General features: G+C 40.5%; 1 protein-coding gene across 1 annotated transcript in view; it reads left to right on the forward strand.

Annotated features, from left to right (window-relative positions):
- Nucleotides 1-23,403, forward strand: part of hydin (HYDIN axonemal central pair apparatus protein) — an 888,678-nt gene that overhangs the window by 347,172 nt on the left and 518,103 nt on the right. The window contains exons 13-15 of the mRNA XM_060837518.1: nucleotides 10,171-10,394; nucleotides 15,330-15,397; nucleotides 21,866-22,101. Coding sequence (XP_060693501.1) covers nucleotides 10,171-10,394; nucleotides 15,330-15,397; nucleotides 21,866-22,101 — 528 coding nt within the window. The remainder of the gene's footprint in view (nucleotides 1-10,170; nucleotides 10,395-15,329; nucleotides 15,398-21,865; nucleotides 22,102-23,403) is intronic.

The following is a 23,403-nucleotide window of genomic DNA, read 5'->3' on the forward strand; positions in this document are numbered from 1 at the left end:
ACTCCCCTTCTTTACCCACAAACCTTTTCCTCAATATATAATTATTTATGTAATCAGCTTTTGAGGTACAACATTCCAGATCCTGACAGACCTCTTAGAATCTGTGCCATTTACTAATGTTCTGAAACCTATGGTGATTTATTAATTGTTGATTAGTTGCATACTCAATTGTGTTCAGCTGGCAGGCTTTAACTGGGGATTCACGTGTGCTCCTTCAGCAGACTGATACAACGTTGGTTGTGCTTTTGTATTGGAGTTGCACATTTCTGAAGTGTGCCTCTACATATAAAATCTAACTACGTGAAGATTCTGCTCAAATTTTATTCCTCATTGACTGGCTATCAGAGATACAAATAGAAAAATTTATATTTTTAACAGAAAAAAATAGTTTTCATTGCAATTAATTAAAAAGACTCTCCTCATCTTGAAAGCCTTGATAAGTGACATAGTAACTTATTTTATTGCAAGAAAAATAATTTTAACTTTTCACTTCTCTCCTTATAACTGAATCCTTCAACCCTGGTAATGTCTTTTTTCACTAACCACTGTCCCTGCCATCTTTAATGATATATATGTGGACAATTGGATAAAAGTATAACAATGAGAAGATGAATGGTCAATACAAGACTGTAGATGTTGTGTCTGAAAGCCGACAGTGTACAAAATAAGGTAAATGAGCTTGTGATGGATATCAAAATTGGCAGGTATGATGTGGTGGGCATCATGGAGACGTGTCTGCAAGGGTACAAGAGTGGGAGCTAAACATCCAAGGATATACATCCTATTGAAAAGACAGGCAGGTGGGCATAGAGGGTGGGTTGCCTTGTTGATAAAAAAAAATGAAATTAAACTAATAGCAATAAATGAAATAGGGTCAGATGGGCAGCGTGGTGGCTCACTGGTTAGCACTCCTGCCTCACAGCGCCAGGAACCTGGGTTCGTTTCCAGCCTCGTGTGATTGTCTGTGTGGAATTTGCACATTCTCCCTGTGTCTGCGTGGGTTTCCCACAGTCCAAAGATGTGCAGGTTGGGCGAATTGGCCATGCTAAGTTGGGATACTCTTTGGAGGGCCAGTGTGAACTTGTTGGGCCAAATGGCCTGTTTCCACACTGTAGGGATTCTATGTCCAAAAAAAAAAGATGATGTAGAATCTGTGTGGGTAGAGTTGAGGAATTGCAAATGTGAAAAAAAACATAATGAGATTTATGTACAGGCCTCCAAACAAGATTTGAGGCATAAGATACACCAAGAGATAGAAAAGATGTGTTCCCCAGGGTGATGCAGGTGGACTGGGAAAATCAGTGGATTGCAAGAAAAGAAATTTGTGGAATCTCTACAAGATGGCTTTTTGGAGCAGCTTGTGGGGTCCACTAGGAAACAGGAAATCCTGGATTTAGTGTTATGCAATGAGGTTGGCGTTAAAGGGGAACTTAAGGTGAAGGAATCCTTAGGAGGCAGTGACCATAATATGATAGAATTTACTCTGCAATTTGAGAAGGAGAACGTGGAATCCCATATAACAGTATCACAGTTGAATAAAGGCAATTACTTTACAAAAGGCAAGAGATATGAGGGAGGACCTGGCCAGAATTAACTGGGAGAGGAGCCTAGCAGGAAAGACAATGGAATGACAATGGCAGGAATTTCTGGGTGTAATCTGGGAGAGACAGCAAAAATTCATCTCGAGGAAAAGAAAGTATATTAATGAGAGGATGAGGCAACATGTCTGACCAGGGATGTCAGGGCCAGTATAAAAGCAAAAGAGAAAGCATATAATGTGGCAAAGAGCAGTGGAAAGCCAGAGAATTGGGAAGACTCCAAAGACAGAGGACAATGAATAAAGAAGTAAGGAGGCAGAAGTTTAAATATGGGGATAAGCTAGCCAGTAATATTAGGAAAGATTGTTTCCTTAGATATATAAAGGGCAAAAGTGAACATTAAGCTGCTGGAAAATGCTGCTGGAAAAGTAATCATGGGGAACAAAGAAATGGCTGAGGTACGTAGTAAGTATTTGTGTCAAAGTGGAAGATGAGTAATATCTGAAAAATTAAAGAGAGTCAGCTCGCAGAGATAAGCACAGTGGTCATCACCAAGGGGAAGATGCTAGAAAAACTGAAAGGTCTGAAAGTAGATAAATCATCTGGACTAGATAGGCTACACCTTAGAGTTCTGAAGGAGATAGCTGAAGACACAGTGGAGCTGTTAGTAGTGATCTTTGAGGTATCACTAGATTCAGGGAGGGTCCCAGAACACTTGAAAATTGCTGATGTAACCCCTCCATTTAAGAAAGGAGTAAGGCAAAAGGCAGAAAATTATGGGGCTTGACCATAAGTAAGATTTTGGAGCCCATTGTGAAGGATGAGATTTTTAAATACTTGGAAGTGCATGGTGAAATAGGGCAAAGTCAGCATGGTTTCATGAAAAGGTGGTCATGCCTGACAAATCTGTTAGAATTCTTCGAGAAGGTAACAAGCAGATTAGATCAAGGATAGCCAGATTGATGTTATCTTCCAGAAGGCCTTTGATATAGTGCTACACAGGAGTAAGATAAGGGCCCATTGAGTTAGGGGCTAGAATGGATCAAATATTAGCTATCTAGCAGAAGGCAGAGAGTGGGGATAAAGGATCCTTCTCAGGATAGAAGCCAGTGATGAATGGTGTTCTGCAAGGGCCATTGTTGGGACCACAACTTTTGACTTTATACATTAGTGATCTGGATGAAGGACTGGAGGGCACTCTGGCTGTTTGCAGCTGATACAAAGATAGGTAGAGGTAGCACTGAGGAGGCAGGGAGGCTGCAGAAAGATTTAAAGAGGTTAAGAGAGTGGGCAAAGAAGTGGCAGGTAGAGTACAACTTGGGGAAGTGTGAGGTCATGCACTTCAGTAGGAAGAATAGAGACATGGACTATTTTATAAATGGGGAGAAAATTTAGAAGTTTGAAGCGCAAGGAGTCTTGGGAGTTCTGATCCAGGATTCTCTCAAGGTAAACTTGCAGGTTGAGTCAGTAGTTAGGAAGGCAAATGCAATGTTGGCATTTATTTTGAGAGCTGAAAATGTGTTGCTGGTTAAAGCACAGCAGGTTAGGCAGCATCCAAGGAACAGGAAATTCGACGTTTCGGGCCAGAGCCCTTCATCAGGAATCATTTATTTTGAGAGGACTTGAATATAAAAGCAGGGATATATGTCTGAGACTCCATTAGGCTCTGGTCAGATCACATTTGGAGGATTGTGCACAGCTTTGAGCCCCATATGTCAGGAAGGATGTACTAGCCCTAAAGTGTGTTCAGAGGAGGTTCATGAGAATGATTCCAGGAATGAAAAGCTTAACATATGAAGAACGTTTGAGGACTCTGGGGCTATATTTGATGGAATTTATAAGGTTGAGGGGAGATCTAATTGAAACGTACAGAACACTGAATGACCTGGATAACGTATATGTTGGGAAAATTTTTCATTGATAGAGAGGGCATATGCTTAGAGTATAGGGAGGTACTTTTAGAATGGAGATAAGGAGAAACTTCATCAGCTAGAGAGTGGAGAATCTATGGAATTCATTGCCCCAGAAGGCTGTGGAGGACAGATCATTGAGTATATTTAAGATTAAGATAGATAGGTTCTTGAGTATAAAGACAATCAAGGATTGCAGGGAGAAAACAGGAGAATGGAGTTGAGAAACTTACCAGCCAAGATTGAATGGCAGAGTGGACTCAATAGGCTGAATGGCCTAATTTATGCTCCTTTGTCTTATGGTCTTACGATCTGTACCTTTATACTCAATTAATACAGTAAAAGACAACATTCCAATTGCCTTCCTAACCCCTTACTGTAAATATATAGAATATAGGACATTATGGCACAGTAGAGGCCCTTCAATCCTCGATGTTGCGTCACCCTGTGAAACCAATCTGAAGTCCATCTAACCTACACTGTTCCATTCTTGTCCATATGCCAATCCAATGCTCATTAAAATGCCTGTAAAGTTGGCAAATCTACAACTGTTGCAGGCAGTACGTTCCAAACCCCTGCTAATTTCTGAGCAAAGAAACTACCTCTGATATCTGTCTTATATCTATCATCCCTCAGTTTTAAGCCATGTCCCCTCATGCTAGTCATCACCATCCTAGGAAAAAGGCTCTCACTGTCCACTCGATCTAATCCTCTGATTATCTTTTTTGTCTCAATTAAGTCACCTCTCAGCCTTCTTCTCGCTAACAAAAACAGCCTTAAGTCCCTCACAACCTTTCCTCGGAAGACCTTCCCTCCATAATCGGCAACATCCTAGTAAATCTTTTCTGAACTCTTTCCAGAGCTTCCACATCCTTCATATAATGCAGTGACCAGAACTACACACAATACTCCAAGTGCGGCTGCACCAGAGTTTTGTACAGCTGCAGCATAACCTCATAGTTCCAAAACTCAATCCCTCTACTAATAAAAGCCAGCGTATCGTATGCCTTTATAACATCCCTATCAACCTGGATGACAACTTTCAGGGATCTGTGTATATAGCCACCGAGATCTCTCTGCTCATCTACACGACCAAAATCTTACCGTTCACCCAGTACTCTGCATTCCTGTTACTCTTTCCAAAGTGAATCACCTCAGACTTTTCTACATTAAACTCCATTTGCCATCTCTCAGCCCTGCTCTGCAGTCTATCTATGTCCCTCTGTAACTTGCATCATCGTTCAGCATTATTCACAACTCCACCTACCTTCGTGTCATTCGCAAATTTACTAACCCATCCTTCTAAGCCTGCATTTCAGTCATTTATAAAAATGACAAGCAGCAATGGACCCAAAACAGATCCTTGCAATACACCATTAGTAACTGAACTCCAGGATGAACATTTCCCATCAACCACCACCCTCTGTCTTCTTTCAGCTAGCCAATTTCAGATCTAAACCGCTAAATCACCCTCAATCCCATGCCTCCATATTTTGTGCAATAGCCTACCATGGGGAACCTTATCAAATGCCTTACTGAAATCCATTTACATCACATCAACTGCTTTACCCTCATCTTCCTGTTTGGTCACCATCTCAAAGAACTCAATAAGATTTGTGAGGCACGACCTACCCTTCTCAAAACCGTGTTGACTATCCCTAATCAACTTATTCCTATCAAGATGATTATAAATCCTATCTCTTTTAACCTTTTCCAATACTTTACCTACAACAGAGGTAAGGCTCACTAGTCTATAATTACCAGGGTTGTCTCTACTTCCCTTCTTGAACAAGCGAACAACATTTGCTATCCTCCAGTCTTCTGGTAGTATTCCTGTGGACAATGATGACACAAAGATCAAAGCCAAAGGCTCAGCAATCTCCTCCCTGGCTTCCCAGAGAATCCTAGGATAAATCCCATCTGGCCCAGAAGATTTATCTATTTTCACACTTTCCAGAATTTCTAACACCTCCTTCTTGTTAACCTCAATCCCATCTAGTCTAGTAGCCTTTTCTCAGTATTCTCCTCAACAAAATTGTCTTTTTTTAATGTATATAATAACAAAAAAATGTTCATTTAGCACTCCCTCTAACTCCTCTGACTCCATGCACAACTTCCCACTACTGTCTTTGATTGCCCTAATCTTACTCTCATCATTCTTTTATTCTTTATCAGTCGATGGAAAGCTTTAAGGTTTTCCCTGATCCTCTGCACCAACAAGTTCGCATGTCCCAGCCTCGCTCATCTTAGCTCTCTTTTGATCTTTCCTGGCTACCTTGTAACTCTCAAGCACCCTAACTGAATCTTTACATCTCATCCTAACATAAACCGCCTTCTTCCTCTTGTCAAGAGATTCAATTCCTTAGTAAACCACGGCTCCTGCACTTGCCAACCTCCCCTCTGTCTGACAGGTACGTATTTATCAAGGACACACAGTAGCTGTTTCTTGAATAAGCTCCATAGTTCTATTGTGCCCATCTCCTGCAGTTTCCTTCCCCATTGTATGCATCTTAATTTGCATATTAACATTTTGTAATTTACATACAGGATGCCTAGGTCTCATCTTCCATCTAGGAACCCTCCAACCACAAGGGATGAATGTAGCTTTCTCCAGCTTCCTCATTTCCCCTCCCCCCATCTTATCTCAGTCCCAACCCTCAGATTCAGTTCCGCCCTCTTGACCTACAATCTTCTTCCCGACCTCTCCGTCCCCACCCCCTCCCAGGCCTATTACCCTCACCCTCACCCTCACCTCCTTCCACCTATCGTATTCCCAGCAGCCCTCCCCCAAATTCCGTCCCCCCTACCTTTTATCTCAGCCCGCTCAGCACACCAGCCTCATTCCTGAGGAAGGGCTTATGCCCGAAACGTCGATTCTCCTGCTCCTCGGATGCTGCCTGGCCTGCTGTGTTTTTCCAGCACCACATTTTTCAACATCTTTTCTTTACCCAATACCCTTTACAGCCTCAATTGCTCACCCTGCTAAATGTATCATAGCTGCATTACTCAGCCAGAAGTGTGCTCTGACTGTCCAGACTTACTCCTAATGTCTAGATGTTGCATTTCACTCACTTAGACTTAACAATACCACAAGCCTCACCCTCACTTCTCAGTGCCTACACATATCTCCTGCTGTTCAGTTGTGGCTGTCACATCACTCAAACTCCATGCTTCAGGACATTCTGATATCCTTTTTCTTTGGAGACGTTGGCACAGATAGAAGAGAGCCAGGCAGCATTGGCAGGAGACAGGAATGCCAGCATCTCCTGAGCCATAGAGAGGAGATGGCTCTCCATATCATGACCTTATTAAATATGACAATATGTTTCTATCTTATTTGCTTTCTTAACATTCATTTCATCCTCATTTGGTATGATAAGCTGCTTAGGGTGCTGATAACTGCCCGAATTTCCTTTCACTTACACCAGTCCTACCCTATAACATCCTGCTTTCAGACTCCTAAGAAAGACCACTTTTTTTATTCCCTCATGAGAAGTGGGAAGTGATGATCGAGTGTTAGTACCAAAAAGAAAATCTGCAATTAAGAGTCTACTACTGCCCATGAAACTATTGCTAACTATTGTAAAAACCCATCTGGCTCACCAGTGTCCTTCAAGGAAGGAAATCTGCCATGCTCACCTGGTCTGACTCTCAGCTGACTTCTGAATTGGCCAAACAAGTCACTTAGTTCAGGGGCAGCTAGGGACAGACAATGGATCCGATGAGTGAGTGTTGCTGACTGGACCAGCATTTATTACCTGTTTCTAGTTGTCCTTGAGAAAGTGATGATGATAAACCTTGAATCTGCAGTCCATGTGCAGTAGGCACACCCACAATCCCATGAGGGAGGCAATTCCAAGATGAAGGAATGGTGACATATTTCCAAGTCAGGATGGTGAGTAGTTTGGAAGGAAACTTGCAGGTGTGTTGATCATCTACCTGGAGATTGGGGGGAGTAGAATGAGAAAGAGACAGAGAAAGTACAGTGTCGAGGAAGAGGCCTTATTAAAGCCCTTTTCCTTATTAAGATTTATGAGCTGCATGATTGTCTACTGCTCCAATCTTTCAATACACTCCTGAAGTCTATTCTTATACATCTCACATTTAGCTTGATATTCACAAGTTTTGTGTAATCTGTAAATTCTAAGGTTTCTTTCCCCAAACTATGTAATCAAAGTAAATAAAGCAGAGGTCCTAATAACAGCCCTTGGGGAACCCCACTTGTACCATGATTTAATCTAAAAATGACCATTCTCCACAAATCTGTTTTCATTTTTGAACCAAAGGGACTTGAAATGTTAACTCTGTTTCTGTCTCTGTAGAAACTGCCGAACCTGCTAAATTTCTCTCGTGTTTTCTGTTTGTATCCCTTGAGGCAGCTTGCTTGGGGTTGGCCTGTGAAGGGGGTAGGGGTTGCACGTTAGGGGATGGTTTGTTTGTGAATCTATTCTTTTAAATCCTCATCATCAGCAGCATTCCACAGCTGGTGTCGTTGGCCATCGTGTGGAGTGGGTTTCTTTCCACAGGGTGACATAACTTCTGACATTTTTTAAAATTGCATCTCCTTAAGACACTCATATTCATCTCTCTGACTGTGGTACTATTTATTTTTCTAAAGCCTGCAGACACCTGAATTGGTCTGTAGCCTCAGCAGTTCACCTACTGTCCATAATTGAGCAGTTGATCACAAGGTTGTCTTTTAAACATCTTCTTCTGAGATCTGCCTCACCAGCATCTTGACTGACAGAGAGGGATTGGGATCTGCAAATGGATTAAGGGCAGAGGATTATCGGAGGTTCCTCAGCCTAGGCCCAACTATTTTAGTTGGTTCAGCAATGACATTCTTCCATTGTAAGGTCAGAAATAGAGATGCTTGATGATGATTGTGCACTGTTCAGCACCATTCATAACTGTTCCAAAGTTTGTGTTCAACTTCTAAGTCTTCCTGATGCCCATCTGATTATCTCCCACACTTCTTAGGAGAGGAAAATTCTACCTTTTCTAATAGAAACAAAGTTCCAAATTTTTAGTATTATGATCAATAGATATATTAGTAAATGTAGAGTTAAGATAAACTGAAGGACATTGCCAGGCACAGTCTTGTATTGCAATCATTATACAGCTCATATTGTCTTTACCAATTATGTCTGAGATGGGTTTAAGCACTTTTCCCTCTTGATGTGACCTTTTATATTGAAACTTTCAATCTCATCAGTAGATGGTCTGCCTTAATTTGCAAGTAGACAAGCAGGAGTCTGGAAGAACACAGCAAGCCAGGCAGCATCAGGAGGTGGAGAAGTTGATGTTTTGGGTGTAACCATTCTTCATGACATGGGGTGGGTGTGGGGGGGAAGCTGCAGATAAAGAGGGTAGTGGAGGCAGGGTGGTAAAGTGGGGATGGGTGAAGGCAGATAGAGGGTTCAACCTGGTTGGTCAGTGGGAGGAATTAATCCGATTGGTGGCAGGGAGCAGTGGAAGGGATGGGGAGGGGTTGGGAAAGGAGTCGGGGCATGGGGAGGGAGGATTTTTGGAATTGGAGAACTCAATGTTGAGTCCTCCGGACTGTGGGCTGCCCAGGTGGAAGATGAGGTGTTTTTCCTCCAATTTGTGGTTTGGTTCATTTTGACAATGGAGAAGGCCAAGGATGATCATGTCGGAAAGGGAGAAGTTGGGGGAATTGAATTGGACAGTGACTGGGGATTCAGTCGGCCCCCTATAATTTCTTTTGTTCAGTTGTCATTTTATTTCATCCTGTGTCTTGATGCCAATTGGTTATTAACAGTCCTTTGAAAAAGGCATGAAATGTCTTCTCAGATTGAAGGTTGGATTGACTGTGAGATTTAACTTTATTTTTAGTTTGCTTTAATTGTTTTTCATTTATTGATCTTTTTCTCTGGCCAATTTACGTGTCACTTTTGCATTTTATATTGTTTGTTTTTCACCTTCTATTGAAGTAATGGGAAACCCTCAATCCAAATGCCCTGAGGAGTAGAATTCAGGCAATTTCTCTCTGCCTCACTGAATTAATATTAAGAAGGTGTTGCAGAACAGAGATCGTTGCCAAAATGTTCCCCCTTCACCTAAGAACTAAGCTTCACAAAATCCATTTTAAACTTTATATTGATTTGCACAGCTCTGAAAACTTGCATGCTGAAATACAGTAATTTCCTGAATACAAGGGGCAAATTTCCTTCATAATTTCAAGTATCAACAGTGTTAATTTCTGTAAAGTTTTAACCACATATTTTCTCTGTCATGGATTACAAATTATTTAATTCTTACAGATCCATATGCTGAAGATTTAACATGGTTTCTCAGTGCAAGTATGTAGGTCAAGGATTTCCCATGGCAACCTTGTAGCCTTTTGACTATGGTGCAGCATACAACTCACAGGTTCTCTCACTGTAAGTAGATGTTAAGCATACTTAGTTGAGAGAAAAAGTGAGAGGCAGCACCATGACTGGATAATGATTATGCAGACACTAATGGTAAGTTCCACATTTCTAATGGCAAAGATTGTACCTGTTTGAGGTAGATATTGCCTGAAGACAATAGAGTTAGAAGTGGGATTGACATAAAATGGGCCACTGACTTATGGCTGCCCATTTTGTACTACTGCACAAAGTCAGAATGACTCGTTTTTCTGATTTAAAAATAAAAGAAAATGACTTTATATTTTTAAAAACGGCAACAACTTTATCACTTTGTATTTATATTTTCAGCTTGTGTTGATCAACAAGGGAGATATTTCTGCTGTATACACCCAGATTCCTGCACGCAGGGCATTGGGCTCCTGTTTCTGTTTTAGCCCAAGTGAAGGGACCCTGTTGCCAGGCAAATACCAGTTGTTGGAAGTGACTTTCAAAGCTGCAATTCTTGGGAATTTTATAGTAGATTTATTTCTTTCTGTGAAAGGATCCCCTGAACCAGTCCAAGTGACTTTCAAGTAAGCTGCTTTCTCTTTATACAGATTCAATTTGTGTATTTTCTTGTTTTTTTTTCTCATTTTGTGTGGTGAAAGGTAATGTAATGCTCAAGGAATTTCTTGAAGATTAACAAAAGATATAGGCGCAGAATTTGGCCATTTGGTCCATCGGATCTGCTCTGCTATTTGATCAATGCTGATATGTTTCTTAACTCCATTCTCATGCCTTCTCCCTGTAATCCTTGACCCCCCCCAACTAATCAGGATCCTATCTCTCTCTATCTTAAATACATTTGATGACTTGGCCTCCGTAAAGTTCTGTGATAATGAGTTCTGCAGATTATTCACCATCTGCCTGAAGAAATTTCTCATCTCAATTCCAAAGCGTTGTCCCTTCACTCTCAGCTCAATGAGATCCCCCTCATCCTTCCAAACTCTTGAGTACAGATCCAGTGTCCCCGATAGCTCCTCATGTGACAAGCCTTTCATCCCTGGGATCATCCTTGCAAACCTCCTCTGGACCCCACCAACACCAGCACATCCTTCCTATAGACAGAGAGTGGTGGTGGAGGGTTGTTTTTCAGACTGGAGGCCTGTGACCAGTGGAGTGCCACAAAGATTGCTGCTGGGTCCTCTACTTTTCTTCATTTATGTAAGTGATTTGGATGTGAATATAATAGGTATAGTTAGTAAGTTTATAGATGATACCAAAATTGCAGGTGTCGTGGACAGCGAAGAAGTTTACCTCATTTACAGTGGGATCTTGATCAGATGACCAATGGGCTGAGAAGTGGCAGATGGAATTTAATTCAGATAAATGCGAGGTGCTGCATTTTGGGAAAGCAAATCTTAGCAGGTCTTATACACTTAATAGTAAGTACCTAGGGCATGTTGCTGAACAAAGAGACCTTGGAGTGCAGGTTCATAGCTCTTTGAAAGTGGAGTCGCAGGTAGATAGGATAGTGAAGAAGGCATTTGGTACACATTCCTTTATTTGGTCAGAGTATTGAGTACAGGAGTTGGGAGGTCATGTTGCGGCTGTACAGGACATTGGTTAGGCCACTTTTGGAATTTTGCGTGCAGTTCTGGTCTCCTTCCTATCAGAAGAGTGTTGTGAAACTTGAAAGAGTTCAGAAAGGATTTACAAGGATGTTGCCAGGGTTGAAGGAGTTAAGCTATAGGGAGAGGCTAAGGAGTGATCTTACAGAGGTTTATAAAGTCATGAGGGCATGATAAGGTAAATAGATAAGGTCTCTTCTCTGGGGGTTAGGGAGTCCAGAACTAGAGGGCATAGGTTTAAGGTGAGAGGGAAAAGATGTAAAAGAGACCTAAGGGACATTTTTGTCATGCAGCGGGTGGTACATGTATGGAATGAGCTGCCAGAGGAAGTGGTGGAGGCTGGTACAATAGTAATATTTAAGAGGCATCTGGATGGGTATATGAATAGGAACGGTTTGGAGGAATATGGGCTGGGTGTTGGCAGATGGGACTAGATTGAGTAGGGATATCTGGTCAACATGGACGAGTTGGACCGAAGGGTCTGTTTCCATGCTGTACATCTCTGTGATTCTGTGACAGAACACAGAGAGTGGTTGTAGATGTAAAGCATTCTGCCTGGAGGTCAGTGGTGAGTGGTGTCCCTCAGGGCCTCTTCTCGTTGTAGTTTTTATAAATGACTTGGTTGAGGGGTGAGTTAGTAAATTTGCTGATGACACAAAGGTTGGAGGTACTGTTGATAGTATTAAGGGCTATTGCAGACTGCAGCGTGACATAGACAGGATGCAGAGCTGGGCTGAGAAATGGCAGATTGAGTTCAACCTGGATAAATGCAAAGTGATGCATTTTGTAAGGTTGAACTTGAATGCTGAAGATGGGATTAAAGACAGGATTCTTGGCAGTGTGGAAGAAAAGAGGGATCTGGGTGTGCAAGTACATAGATCCCTCAAAGTTGCCACTCAAGTGGATAGGGTTGTGAAGAAAGCATATGGTGTTTTGGCCTTCATTAATAGGGGGATCGAGTTGCTGCAGCTGTACAAAACCCTGGTGGGACCGCACTTGGAATATTGTGTCCAGTTTTGGTGGCCCTCATTATAGGAAAGATATGGAGGCTTGGGAGAGGGTGCAAAGAAGGTTTACCAGGATGCTACCTGGACTGGAAGGCTTGTCTTACTAAGAGAGGTTGACTAAGTTCGGACTTTTTTCTCTGGAGAGAACGAGGAAGAGAGGTGACCTGATTGAGGTATACAGGGTAATGGGAGGCATGGATACAGTCTATAGCCAGGGACTTTTCCTGGGCAGGATTGACCTGATATTGAGGGCTCATAGTTTTAAGGTGTCAGGAGGAAGATATAGGGGGGATGTCAGAGGTAGGTTATTTACGCAGAGAATTATGAATGCATGGAATGCGTAGCCAGCAGCGGTGGTGGAAGCAGAGTCATTAGGAACATTTAAGCGATCGCTGGACATGCATATGAACAGCAGTGAATTGAGGGGTGCATAGGTTAAGTTATTTTGTTTTAGATTAGTATTTAATCCTTGACATAGCCTTGTACTTTTCTATGCTATTAAAGGGCTTGATTGTGTAAATGTTGTGAGGATGTTCCTCATCATAGGAGAGCCTAGGACCAGAAAGTGCAATCTTATAATAAAGAGGCACCAATTTAAGATGCTGAGGGTTGCTGTGCAGGCAGAATACTTGCTTATATTTACATATAAATATACATATTTATATCAGAAGGAGAATCAAGCATTATGGGAAAAATTGCAGGACAGTGATTGTGAGGAATGACAGATCTGCCATGATTCTATTAAAGGGTGAAGCAGGCTTGAGGGCCTGAAAGTGTTACTCCTGTTCCTATTTCTTAATGCCTTGTGGTCTTTGGAGAAGATGATGACTTTCTTCTGCCACTCTCTGGGAAAAGAACCTCCAGCCCTTTCATCCATAGCTTGCAGCATTAAATACAGGCCAGCATTGCGTGGCTGCCCTCACCTTGGTGGCGTACCTTTGGCTTCCCATGACACCTTGCTTCCCTCTGGTAAAATAGACGGCTTTGGAACAATCAGCATATTCTCCCACAGGTCAGCCAGATAGCTTCTGTGGCATGTCGAAATCAGCTGCATACCTTGTGCGACCCACCTGTCCCCTTTGGCAGTTTGGGTGTCAAACTAATCTGCATACCAATTAAAGGCTCAGTCAAGTAACATCTGAATTTTCACTGGAGGTTTTTTCTGACATACAAAGAAACCCAGCTCCTATTCAATAGAAGAAGCATTGAACTCTGTTTCTCCCCCCACAGATATTACCAGACCTGCTGAGTTACTCCAACTCTTTCTGATTTTATTCTTATTTCCCATATCTATGGTGAAAATTCAGCCTAATGTGTGGTCTGCCAGGGATTATATAGTTTTGAGCGTCACTTTCACTGGTTTGTACTCTGTGGCTTTAGCTGTTTAATTCTGCATTCCATTTGGTTTATTAATAATTGTGGTGTAATGATTGGACAGGTTGAAGATCAGCTCTAAGCTCTAGATCGTTTTTAGTTTCATTCACAGCATATTTGAGGCAATAATGAAATCTGAATGAGCATCATATTAATTTTGATAACTGGTAGGTCTTCATTGTTTTCAACATGTATACAGTCTTTGACACATTTGACCAAACCCCCCATCCACCAATCCTCCCTCCATTGTCTAGTAGAGGGGAACTCCATTCACCTGGTTCTAGTTTTATTTAGGTAATTGTAGCCAACAATTCACCTATTATGATATTTCACCTTGCTCCCACACCATTCCTCAAGCCTATTTTTGACCTCGTCTATTTCTCATTTACATCTTTTCCCTTGACAACATCAGTGGTAAGCTTATCACTTTCCACATGTACATTGATGGTATTTACCTCTACCTCACTGCCACCTCACTCATCTCTTCCACTGATGCCACATTTTCAGACTTAATGTCCAACATCTAATTTTAAATGGCTAGATTTTTTTTCAATTAAACATTGAAGAAATAAGGCTATTGTCTTTGGTTTCTATTATAGCTATATTACCTATTCACTGACTCAATTCTTTTTCCTGCCGATTTTCTGAGACTGAATCAGACTGTTTTACCTTATAATGCTCAGGTGACCCATTTTATGAGGATTTATTATGTCACAGGTACTGTATTTTTGTAATTGGTCACGGTTCAGGAATCAGACTTGTTTGCTCCACAGTTGCTACACCAGACTGGAAGCCAAGACTGTTAATCAAACTGATTTGTAGGCAGAAAATCTGTTAAAAATCCACAGCAGGTGGGGAAACCCAGTCGTCCATTTTTCTATCCAGTATCTACACCCCCTGGCTATTTATTCAGCACTGTTAATATCAGGCTCCTGTCTTTCCAAAGCTGTTAATTCATATGCTAGAATCCTTCTATGGGACTCTTAATGTCATTATTTCGGGTGAACATGGGCAGGAGAAGTCACAAATGGGTAAACATAATGATACTTTGTCATGCTGATAAATTGGATTTTCAACTGACTAAAGTTGAAAATAAACCTGACCTGACTAGTGGGCGAGATGTACTTTTTTTCATTGCTGTTTTTGCCTTAAATCTACTTTTTTTTAAAGTGTGAGAGTTTTAAGAACGGTGCAGTGAATCTGGTGAATCTAATATCTTCTTAGATTGAGTTCTGTGAGTACGTCTGCTGGAAATCCTGTAAAATGTTGACTCTAACCTCAGTTCTAGTCAGAAACATACTGCTGCTCTGTTATATTTGGAAAGAGATTGCCCATCTTGTTTCACTGCTTTTGTATTGACATGTTCACCTTTGATTGTATTCATTATCATTGAGACTTGCTGAGTGTGTAGGTATTGCTAACAATTATTCTCTTCGTGGCCTCCTTGCAGATGCATCGCTAATTGTTACAGCCCACTGCTGCATAAAACATGCTGATAACTACTTTTTTTTTGCAGGGGACATGTCATTGGACCTACATTTCATTTCAATGTGCCTGTACTGAACTTTGGGGAAGTATCCTTTGGTGAGTATATATATCAGTGCCTCACAGTGTTTATTAGGAAAAGAATTGCAAAGAAATGAAGAATTCCTATTCCATTTAGTAATAGGGAATCAAGCTGCTATACATGTGGAATTTTCAAGTTTATGATTAATTCAATGGCCCTTACTGAAAGAATTCTCTCATTCATTCTTTTACATCAGCTTAATGTCCATCAAGTTGGTTGTCCCCAAAACTATACCTGAGCATTTATAATGGTAAAGCAGGTATCTTCATTTCGGCACTGGCCTCATGCACGTTCTGTGGCTTTGTCTGGTGCATTTTGAGTTAATCGTACACTCAGAGTCTCGCAGTAACTCAGGAGTGCTGGGTTTCAGCTGTGTAAGAGTGGTTCTTTTAGCAAGATTGTCATAGATGATATTCTCAGTAAAATATTTAGTGACAGATAATTAGATGGGATCCATTTATATTCAAATTTATGATCACTCTATGAGCACCAGTCATTAATAATAACTGATTTATGGACGACTGATTGATTATTCAGTGTATTGTTACTGACAAGCCATCTGCATAAGGTTTAAATTGCAGTTCTAAATTAGACACAGTTCTATACTTTATAAAGCTGGACAAATTGATCTATTAGAAGAGGTATTGTTGGATCAACTTAGATTAGTTGTGGATGAGCTGAATACCAACGTAAGAGAATCATGTTTTCTAATGTTCATTCAAAAAAACATAAACCGTGTCATCTCAATTATTCAGTCTCCTTGTTGCAGTGACCTTTGGCTCAGTGGAGTACATCACCCAGAGCTCACCTCTGTTATTTGATAAGATAATCCCTTACTGATATCAGCATCTGTCCCAAGAAGAGTGATACAAGTTACCTGTGAGCTTCCTTAAGGGAAATTATTAAGGATACTTGTATTATTTTGCTTTGAAGTCCTTTACCATCAGAACTTTGTCAAAATGTCTAAGTGAAATTGGTCCAGATGGGTCTACTACTCAAGATCTCTGGCTGTTTGTTCGACAGAAAAAGGTAGACATTGTGCTCTCTGATAGAGAAGCAAAAACTGAGTATTCATATTGAGTTTGGTGTGAGAGACAGTGGATCCCTTTGTTGAGGTATGCACTGATTTCCAGTGCCCTCTTATGGAGAACGAGAGCAGAAGTATCAGAGAAGTTGCCTTTTTCTGTAGCTTTGGATGGAGTGGGTTTGTCTGTACAGCTTCTGACATTTTTTTGTTAGTTCCAAGAAAGTCCAGCAAACTTGTTCAAGGATTTTGACAGGAGGCCCAGATAGTTCTGATCTAGTCTGAGTCAGAGTCTGACTTGTTTCACATCTGGGGGCTTTGACAAATAAGGATTTTATATCGAGCTATAGTGGTAGACATTTTAATTAATCTAAACTTTTTTGTGTTTCTTTTAGTACTCATTGCAATAAAGTTTCTGGGACTTTTCTAGTGGAATGCCACATTCTGAATATGGTACTGTGAACAGTATGATCTTTGTGGAGGGGGGGTCACTGGAACAGGGGCAAAGGACTGTCTCTGTTTGTCCTGATTGACCTGCTGGTTGACCTGTAAATGCAGCAAACTTGCTGCTTAAAAGAAAGACTGAATTTCTTCTGAAAAGGTGTTGAAGGGTATACAAGTTGGGTTAAAAGCTTTATTGAAAGGGAGTATTCCAAAACCCAGTGTCTGTCTAAAGTTTGTGCAATAATACTCTTCACAGATCAATTCAGTAACACAGTAGAATCATGGACTGGATTTCAAAGATATGGTATGATTTCAGAAATGGAAGATGGTAATCTATCACTGTTCTCTCATCCCAGGAGTCATTCAAGTAGATTGGAAAATTGAGCAGGTTGTGCATGCCACTCTGCCATTTAAAGAAAAGCTAGACAGGGAAGCCAACTCACTGTTGACCAGTTCGCCGGATATCTTGTTGGAAAATGTCTAATCTGTTATTAAGTATACCATGACTGAACAGTCTGAAATTTTTCAGCTGATTAGAAAGAGTCAGCATAGATTTGTAAAGGGTAGATCACTTTTGATGAAATTGATAGAATCTTTTGGATCGATGGCTAAAATAGAAGGCAAGGAAGACAAATGGATGTTATTTATATGTATACTTCCAGAGGGCAATTGACAAAGTCGCAAATTAGAAAGTGTTACCTAAATGTGGACTCTGTTGAACTGAAAGCATTTATCGATCTGGTTAGGAAATGGATTGAGAGGTCATAGTCAGTGATTAAGGTTAATACCGGGATGTGATTAGTGGTGTCATGCAAGAATTTGTGTTTGGGGGCCTTCAGCTATTCACTGTAGCTCTCATGACTTAGTCAATGCTGTTAAAGTTTTTACTGACCCAAAACAAGGCTTTTCAAACAACGAGTATTTGAATTGTCCAAACCCATGCATGGGGAGAGATCCAATAAACGTATCGGAAAAATTTCTGAAGAGTTATTGAAGTACAGTCTTTTATAACAAAAATCATGGGAAAGTCTATGCATGACTTATTCTTTTTAGTAGGCGGAAGTGGGCACTGCAGATGCTGGAGATTAGAGTCTAGATTAGAGTGGTGCTGGAAAAGCACAGCAGGTCAGGCGGGATCCGAGGATCAGGAAAATTGAGTTTTCAGGCAAAAGCTCTTCATCAAGAAGGGCCAGATTCTTGATGAAGTGCTTTTGCTGGAAATGTTGACTTCCTTATTCTTTTTAGTAACAACCGCAGTTATGATAAAATGCCATGCTGATAAGAAAAAGAATAGACTTGCCAACAGTAAGGGCATTTAAATGGTCATTGGATAAACATATGGATGGAAATGGAATAGTGTAGGTTAGATGGGCTTCAGATTGGTTCCATAGGTTGGCGCAACATCAAGGGCTGAAGGGCCTGTACTATGCTATAATGTTCTATGAATGGAACTATAGTTTTATAGTTACATAGTTTGGAATAGTTGACGGCAGCTGTGGGTTCCTTCCCTGGGATTCCAACTAAAAAGATCTATACTTGCTAAAGCTCTTGGATTATGACCACAAGACATCTGCTTGACTAACAATTTGTCATTTTTAAAATGGTTACTGCTTTATGCTTTTAGCTAAATACCTTTATTGTTCATAATAATACATTTTAATCCTTAAATTGTTTTGTCCTTTCTGTAATCATTAAGCTATTCCACATTCATGCTGGCCTATTAAGCAGTTTTATTCTTTCATAGAAACCCACATATCCAGATCTACTCATGAACATATAGATAGACTGCATTATAAACAATGCAAATTAAAGCATAAAATTACAAAGTGATATTGAAAGCTTAAATAGTTTGGAACATTGTGGAAAATGGAGATCATACATTTTGGACTTAAAGAACAACAGAACAGAAAACTTAATAATTGGTGAAGAGTTAGAAACAGTGGAGATCTGAAGGGGTACATAGAGCATTAAAATGACAAACTAAGTACAGAAAATATTTTTTAAAACTTTTTCAATCATGTCTCATTAACCCATGCATGGGGTATTTTTGGGAGGTATTGCCTTGCAACAGACTTGTGAGGAATGTAATAGGTCATAGTATAAAGGGACAGAAGCAACTTGGATAAAACAAATTGGCAGAGTGTTAGCAAGCAGGGAATAATGGTCAGTGGATATATTTTGGTCTGGCGGAAGATTTGTAATGGAGTTCCTCAAAGGTCGGTATTGGGATTGTTGTTTTCCTTGACATATATCGATGATCTGGTTCTTGGAACAGGAGACAACTTCAAAGTTTTCAGATGACACAAAAAGTGGAAGAGTTAAAAACTGAGAGGAGCACAATGTGGAAGTCAAAAAGGGCATTGACAAGTTGGGCAGATAGGTAGCAGATGAGGTTCAATGCCGAGAAATGTGAGGTAGTGCACTTTGGTAGGAGGTACATTGAAAGACAATATAAAATATGGTATACAATTCTAAAGACGGTACAGGAACAGAGGAAATTGGGTCTATATGTGAACAGATCATTGCAAATGGTGGGAAGGTGGAGAGTGTAGTTAATAAAGTTTATTAATAGGGGTGTGGAGTGCAGGAGCAAGGAGGTGATAGTGAATTTGTATAAGACGCTTATTAGACCCCGACTGTTATATTGTATACAATTGTGGGCAGCACATTGTAATAAAGATGTGAGTGCATTGGAGAGAATGCAGAAGTAATTTATAAGAATGGTTCTCGGAATAAGAAACTTCAGTTATGAGGATAGACTGAAGCAGTTGGGACTGTTCTCCTTGGAGAAAAGAAGACTGAGAGGCAATCTGATTACAAAATCATGTGTGGGTTGGACAAGGTAGTTAGGGAGAAATTGTTCCCCTCGTAAAAGGAACATGAATGAGAAGGCATAGATTTAAAGTGATGTTCAAATTAGACAAAAGTGAAGTCAGAAAAAGCCCTTTTCACAAAGTAATAGTTTTGGTATCGAATGCACTGCTTGGAAATATGGTGAAGGCAGGTTCAACTGAGGCATTCAAGAAAGCAGTGAAGGATTATTTTGAGAGGTCACCCTATTGGGAGTTTTCTATAGGCCTCCGAATAGTTCCAGATATGTAGAGGAAAGAAGCGAAACTAACAGGGTAGATATGGGGGCCTTTGACTTTCCAAATATTGACTGGAAATACTATAGTTTGAGTACTTTAGATGGGTCCATTTTTGTCCAATGTGTGCAGGATGGTTTCCTGACATAGTCTGTGGACAAGCCAACAAGGGGCAAGGCCGCTTTGCATTTGGTACTGGGTAATGAACCTGGCCAGGTGTTAGATTTGGAGGTAGGTGAGCACTTTGGTGACAGTGACCACAATGCGGTCATGTTTACCTTAGTGATAGAAAGGGATAGGTATATATGGCAGGGCAAGAGCTATTGCTGGGGGAAAGACAATTATGATGCGATTAGGCATGATTTAGGATGCATAGGATGGGAAGGAAACTGCAGGGGATGGGCACAATTGAAATGTGGAACTTATTCAAGGAACAGCTATGTAGCTGTCAGGCAGGGAAAAAGTGGTCGAGCAAGGGAGCCGTGGTTTAGAACATAGAACAATACAGTGCAAAACGGGCCCTTTGGCCCTCAGTGTTATGTCGACGTGTGAACTAACCTAAACCCTTACCCCTACACTATGCCATTATCGTCCATCAACCACCACTCGCTGCCTTCTTACAGAAAGCCAGTTTCTAATCCAAACTGCTAAATCACCCTCAATCCCATGCCTCTGCATTTTCTGCAAAAGCCTACCATGTGGAACCTTATCAAAGGCTTTACTGAAATCCATGTACACCAAGTCAACTTCCCTACCCTCATCTACATGCTTGGTCACCTTCTCAAAAACTCAATGACGTTTGTGAGACATGACTTACCCTTGACAAAACCATGTTGACTATATCCAATCAAATTGTTACTGATTGAAGACAAATTAATGGCCTAGAAAGTGGGGCGGTATTTAAAAAAGGAAAAATGAGAGGGAATCATGGAAGTGCTGGCTGCTAAATGTTTAATGAAGCAGAAGGACATTTCATTAGCTCATTAATACAACAGGGAGATAGACAATGTTTCCATTTGTCTAGAAGTGTGTCAGCAAAGGAAGGTGGGAGCTCATGAATTAAGTGCCTTTTTTTAGAGCAAATCTTCTAAGCCAAAACAGGCAAGAGTACTCCTGCCAGGCTCTGAAGATGTCCTGGAATTCTCAATGTCTTCCCCCCACAAAAAGAACAACTGTTAAACTCTCTTGCTCCAACCCGAATGGCATCTCTTCTCCAGTTTGTGATGGCTAATTCCACCTTCAAAGCCCCAGTCTATGAATGTGCCCCTCCATTGAATTTGCTTGTTCACTTCCTCCTCACAACCAATTCTGATCACTGACTTCTTCCATACTTCAGGTAAAAGCGTTCATCTTTCCTTCACCTGAAGGTCGGAGACCATCCCTAAGAATCCCTATCACTGTTTATTTCACCAAATGGCTTCCCAGGCTGTCAATATGTCCAGCTGCTAGAGCTAAAACAAACGATTTAAATAACGAGGAGTTTCTGATGTTAAAATTTGTACTATCTCCCTCCCCTGGCTTTGTCAATTTGTCAGCTATTTTTGGTCTCCTTACATCCTCTTTATCGCATTGTACATATCAGGACCTTTGAGTGGTTTTGAATTACCATCTGTTTTATGTTTGTTTGGCTAAGATGGCCAGTGAAAAGAAGCACTACAGTGATTATAAGGATATAAAATTGGGAATATTAGAATCACCAGAAAATGAGAACGTTTGGTTTAGTATTCTGGATAAACATACGATACAATGTCACTGTTGCAATTTGCATGTTTCTGTTAATGCTAACAGGGGTTCTGAGGAGCTCTGATCAATCTGCTTATTGAATATTGCCCCATTGTTTATGGTAAACTGAGAGTTGTATTGGGTTAAAGTGGAATTGAGTACAGTACATATGGGTAATTTCTATCAATCTTACTTTCCAAAAATTTTAGGTTTTCCCAAGACCATATCATGTTGCCTTACCAATACGTCCCTTGTACCAATGTCAATTAAGTTGCGAGTTCCTGGTGATGGTACTGGTGAAATCAGCCAAACAAGCTTCAGCCAGGCCTCAGAGCACAAAAGCATAAATTTGTGGATGAACATCGAATCAGGAGCACGACCTAAGGAATTTACAATAAATCCCAGTGGTGGTAACATTAAGTCCCATGTTGGAAAAGAAATTCAGGTAATAAAATATCACTTAGCCTTTACTTATCTGTATCCATACTGGCACGAACAAAAGACTTTCAGTGGAACTTCTGGCAGCTCATGTAAGCATCTGGGCATTGAGATGGAGAATGAGATAACATGATTTGATTTAACTTGGCTTCTCTTTAAAAAGTTATACCGTCCTGACTGTAAGTTTCCATTCTATCATACTTTTGAACTATGATGGATGTGAATTACCTCTTCAGGTTGTCCATTGAATTTTATGTGAAAGAATTAAAAGGAAGTTTTATTGCAATCTCCATTATTATTTACATTTTTGTAAATCCCACACTGTGAACCTGAAAATAATGATATTGATGCAGACTCCACACCTGCAGATTTCATCATTCTATAATCATGATTAAAGCTGAAACCATCCATTTTCCTCTCTGAAAGTCTACTCTTCATGGGAGATAATGAAAAGAATAATTTATATTTATGTGTTTAATTTAGCAGTTTGTACATCGAGCAGCCACTTAAGCAGATTAATTGCTCTCATTTCTACCTTTACAAGTGCAAATCATCTCTCGTTTACCTTGTTATGAGCCAGTTTCTAGAATCTACAAAAGAGCTACACAATTTTAAATTGATCCTATCTTTTGATGACATTGTGCATTTCATGTTAATTTCTGAGCAAGAATGCCCTCTAAACAAGGCAATATTATTTCTTAGAGTCACTTGTTACTTGATTGCATGCAGGATTTTCAAGCAACTTTGCAACAACCCTTTTCAAAAACATACTTCATTATGTTGGTGACTTCGTTAAGAAGTATTCCATATGGTTTTCATGTCAGAATCTCCCTTGTTCACAATAGTTTTTAACAAATTTGGAGATGTTCACATTTTATGCTTGAGATTTATCAGTAAAGTGCTTCCAAAATACAGGTCCCAGGTGTTATCAAATGGAATAGGAGGGAGTGAATTCCTACCTCAGGCCGATATTAGTTCAGATACATGTTGAGAGGTGGAGGAGGGTCCAATATCACAAAGGAAATCTTGAAGAAAATTTAGCGCATTTCTCAATAGCTTTTAATCATTATTTTTCACTCATTCAGTCCAACAGAAAGTGGGATGTTTGATGTGCATCCCTGATGGGCAGGCACTCCATTTTAGCTGTAAGATGTTGATCACTCAACCAGCATGATACATTTGCCAAGTTGATGCACCAGTACCGTGACAGACAAGATGAGAAGATTGCAGAAGATCTGGTTCTGAGGTGCGGTGCTCAGGGGGTCCTGCACCAACCTGTTATGCTTAGTTTTGCACAGTTGGAGCAGGC

The sequence above is a fragment of the Hemiscyllium ocellatum genome, chromosome 17 (genome assembly GCF_020745735.1).
Source record: "Hemiscyllium ocellatum isolate sHemOce1 chromosome 17, sHemOce1.pat.X.cur, whole genome shotgun sequence".
NCBI lineage: Eukaryota > Metazoa > Chordata > Chondrichthyes > Orectolobiformes > Hemiscylliidae > Hemiscyllium > Hemiscyllium ocellatum.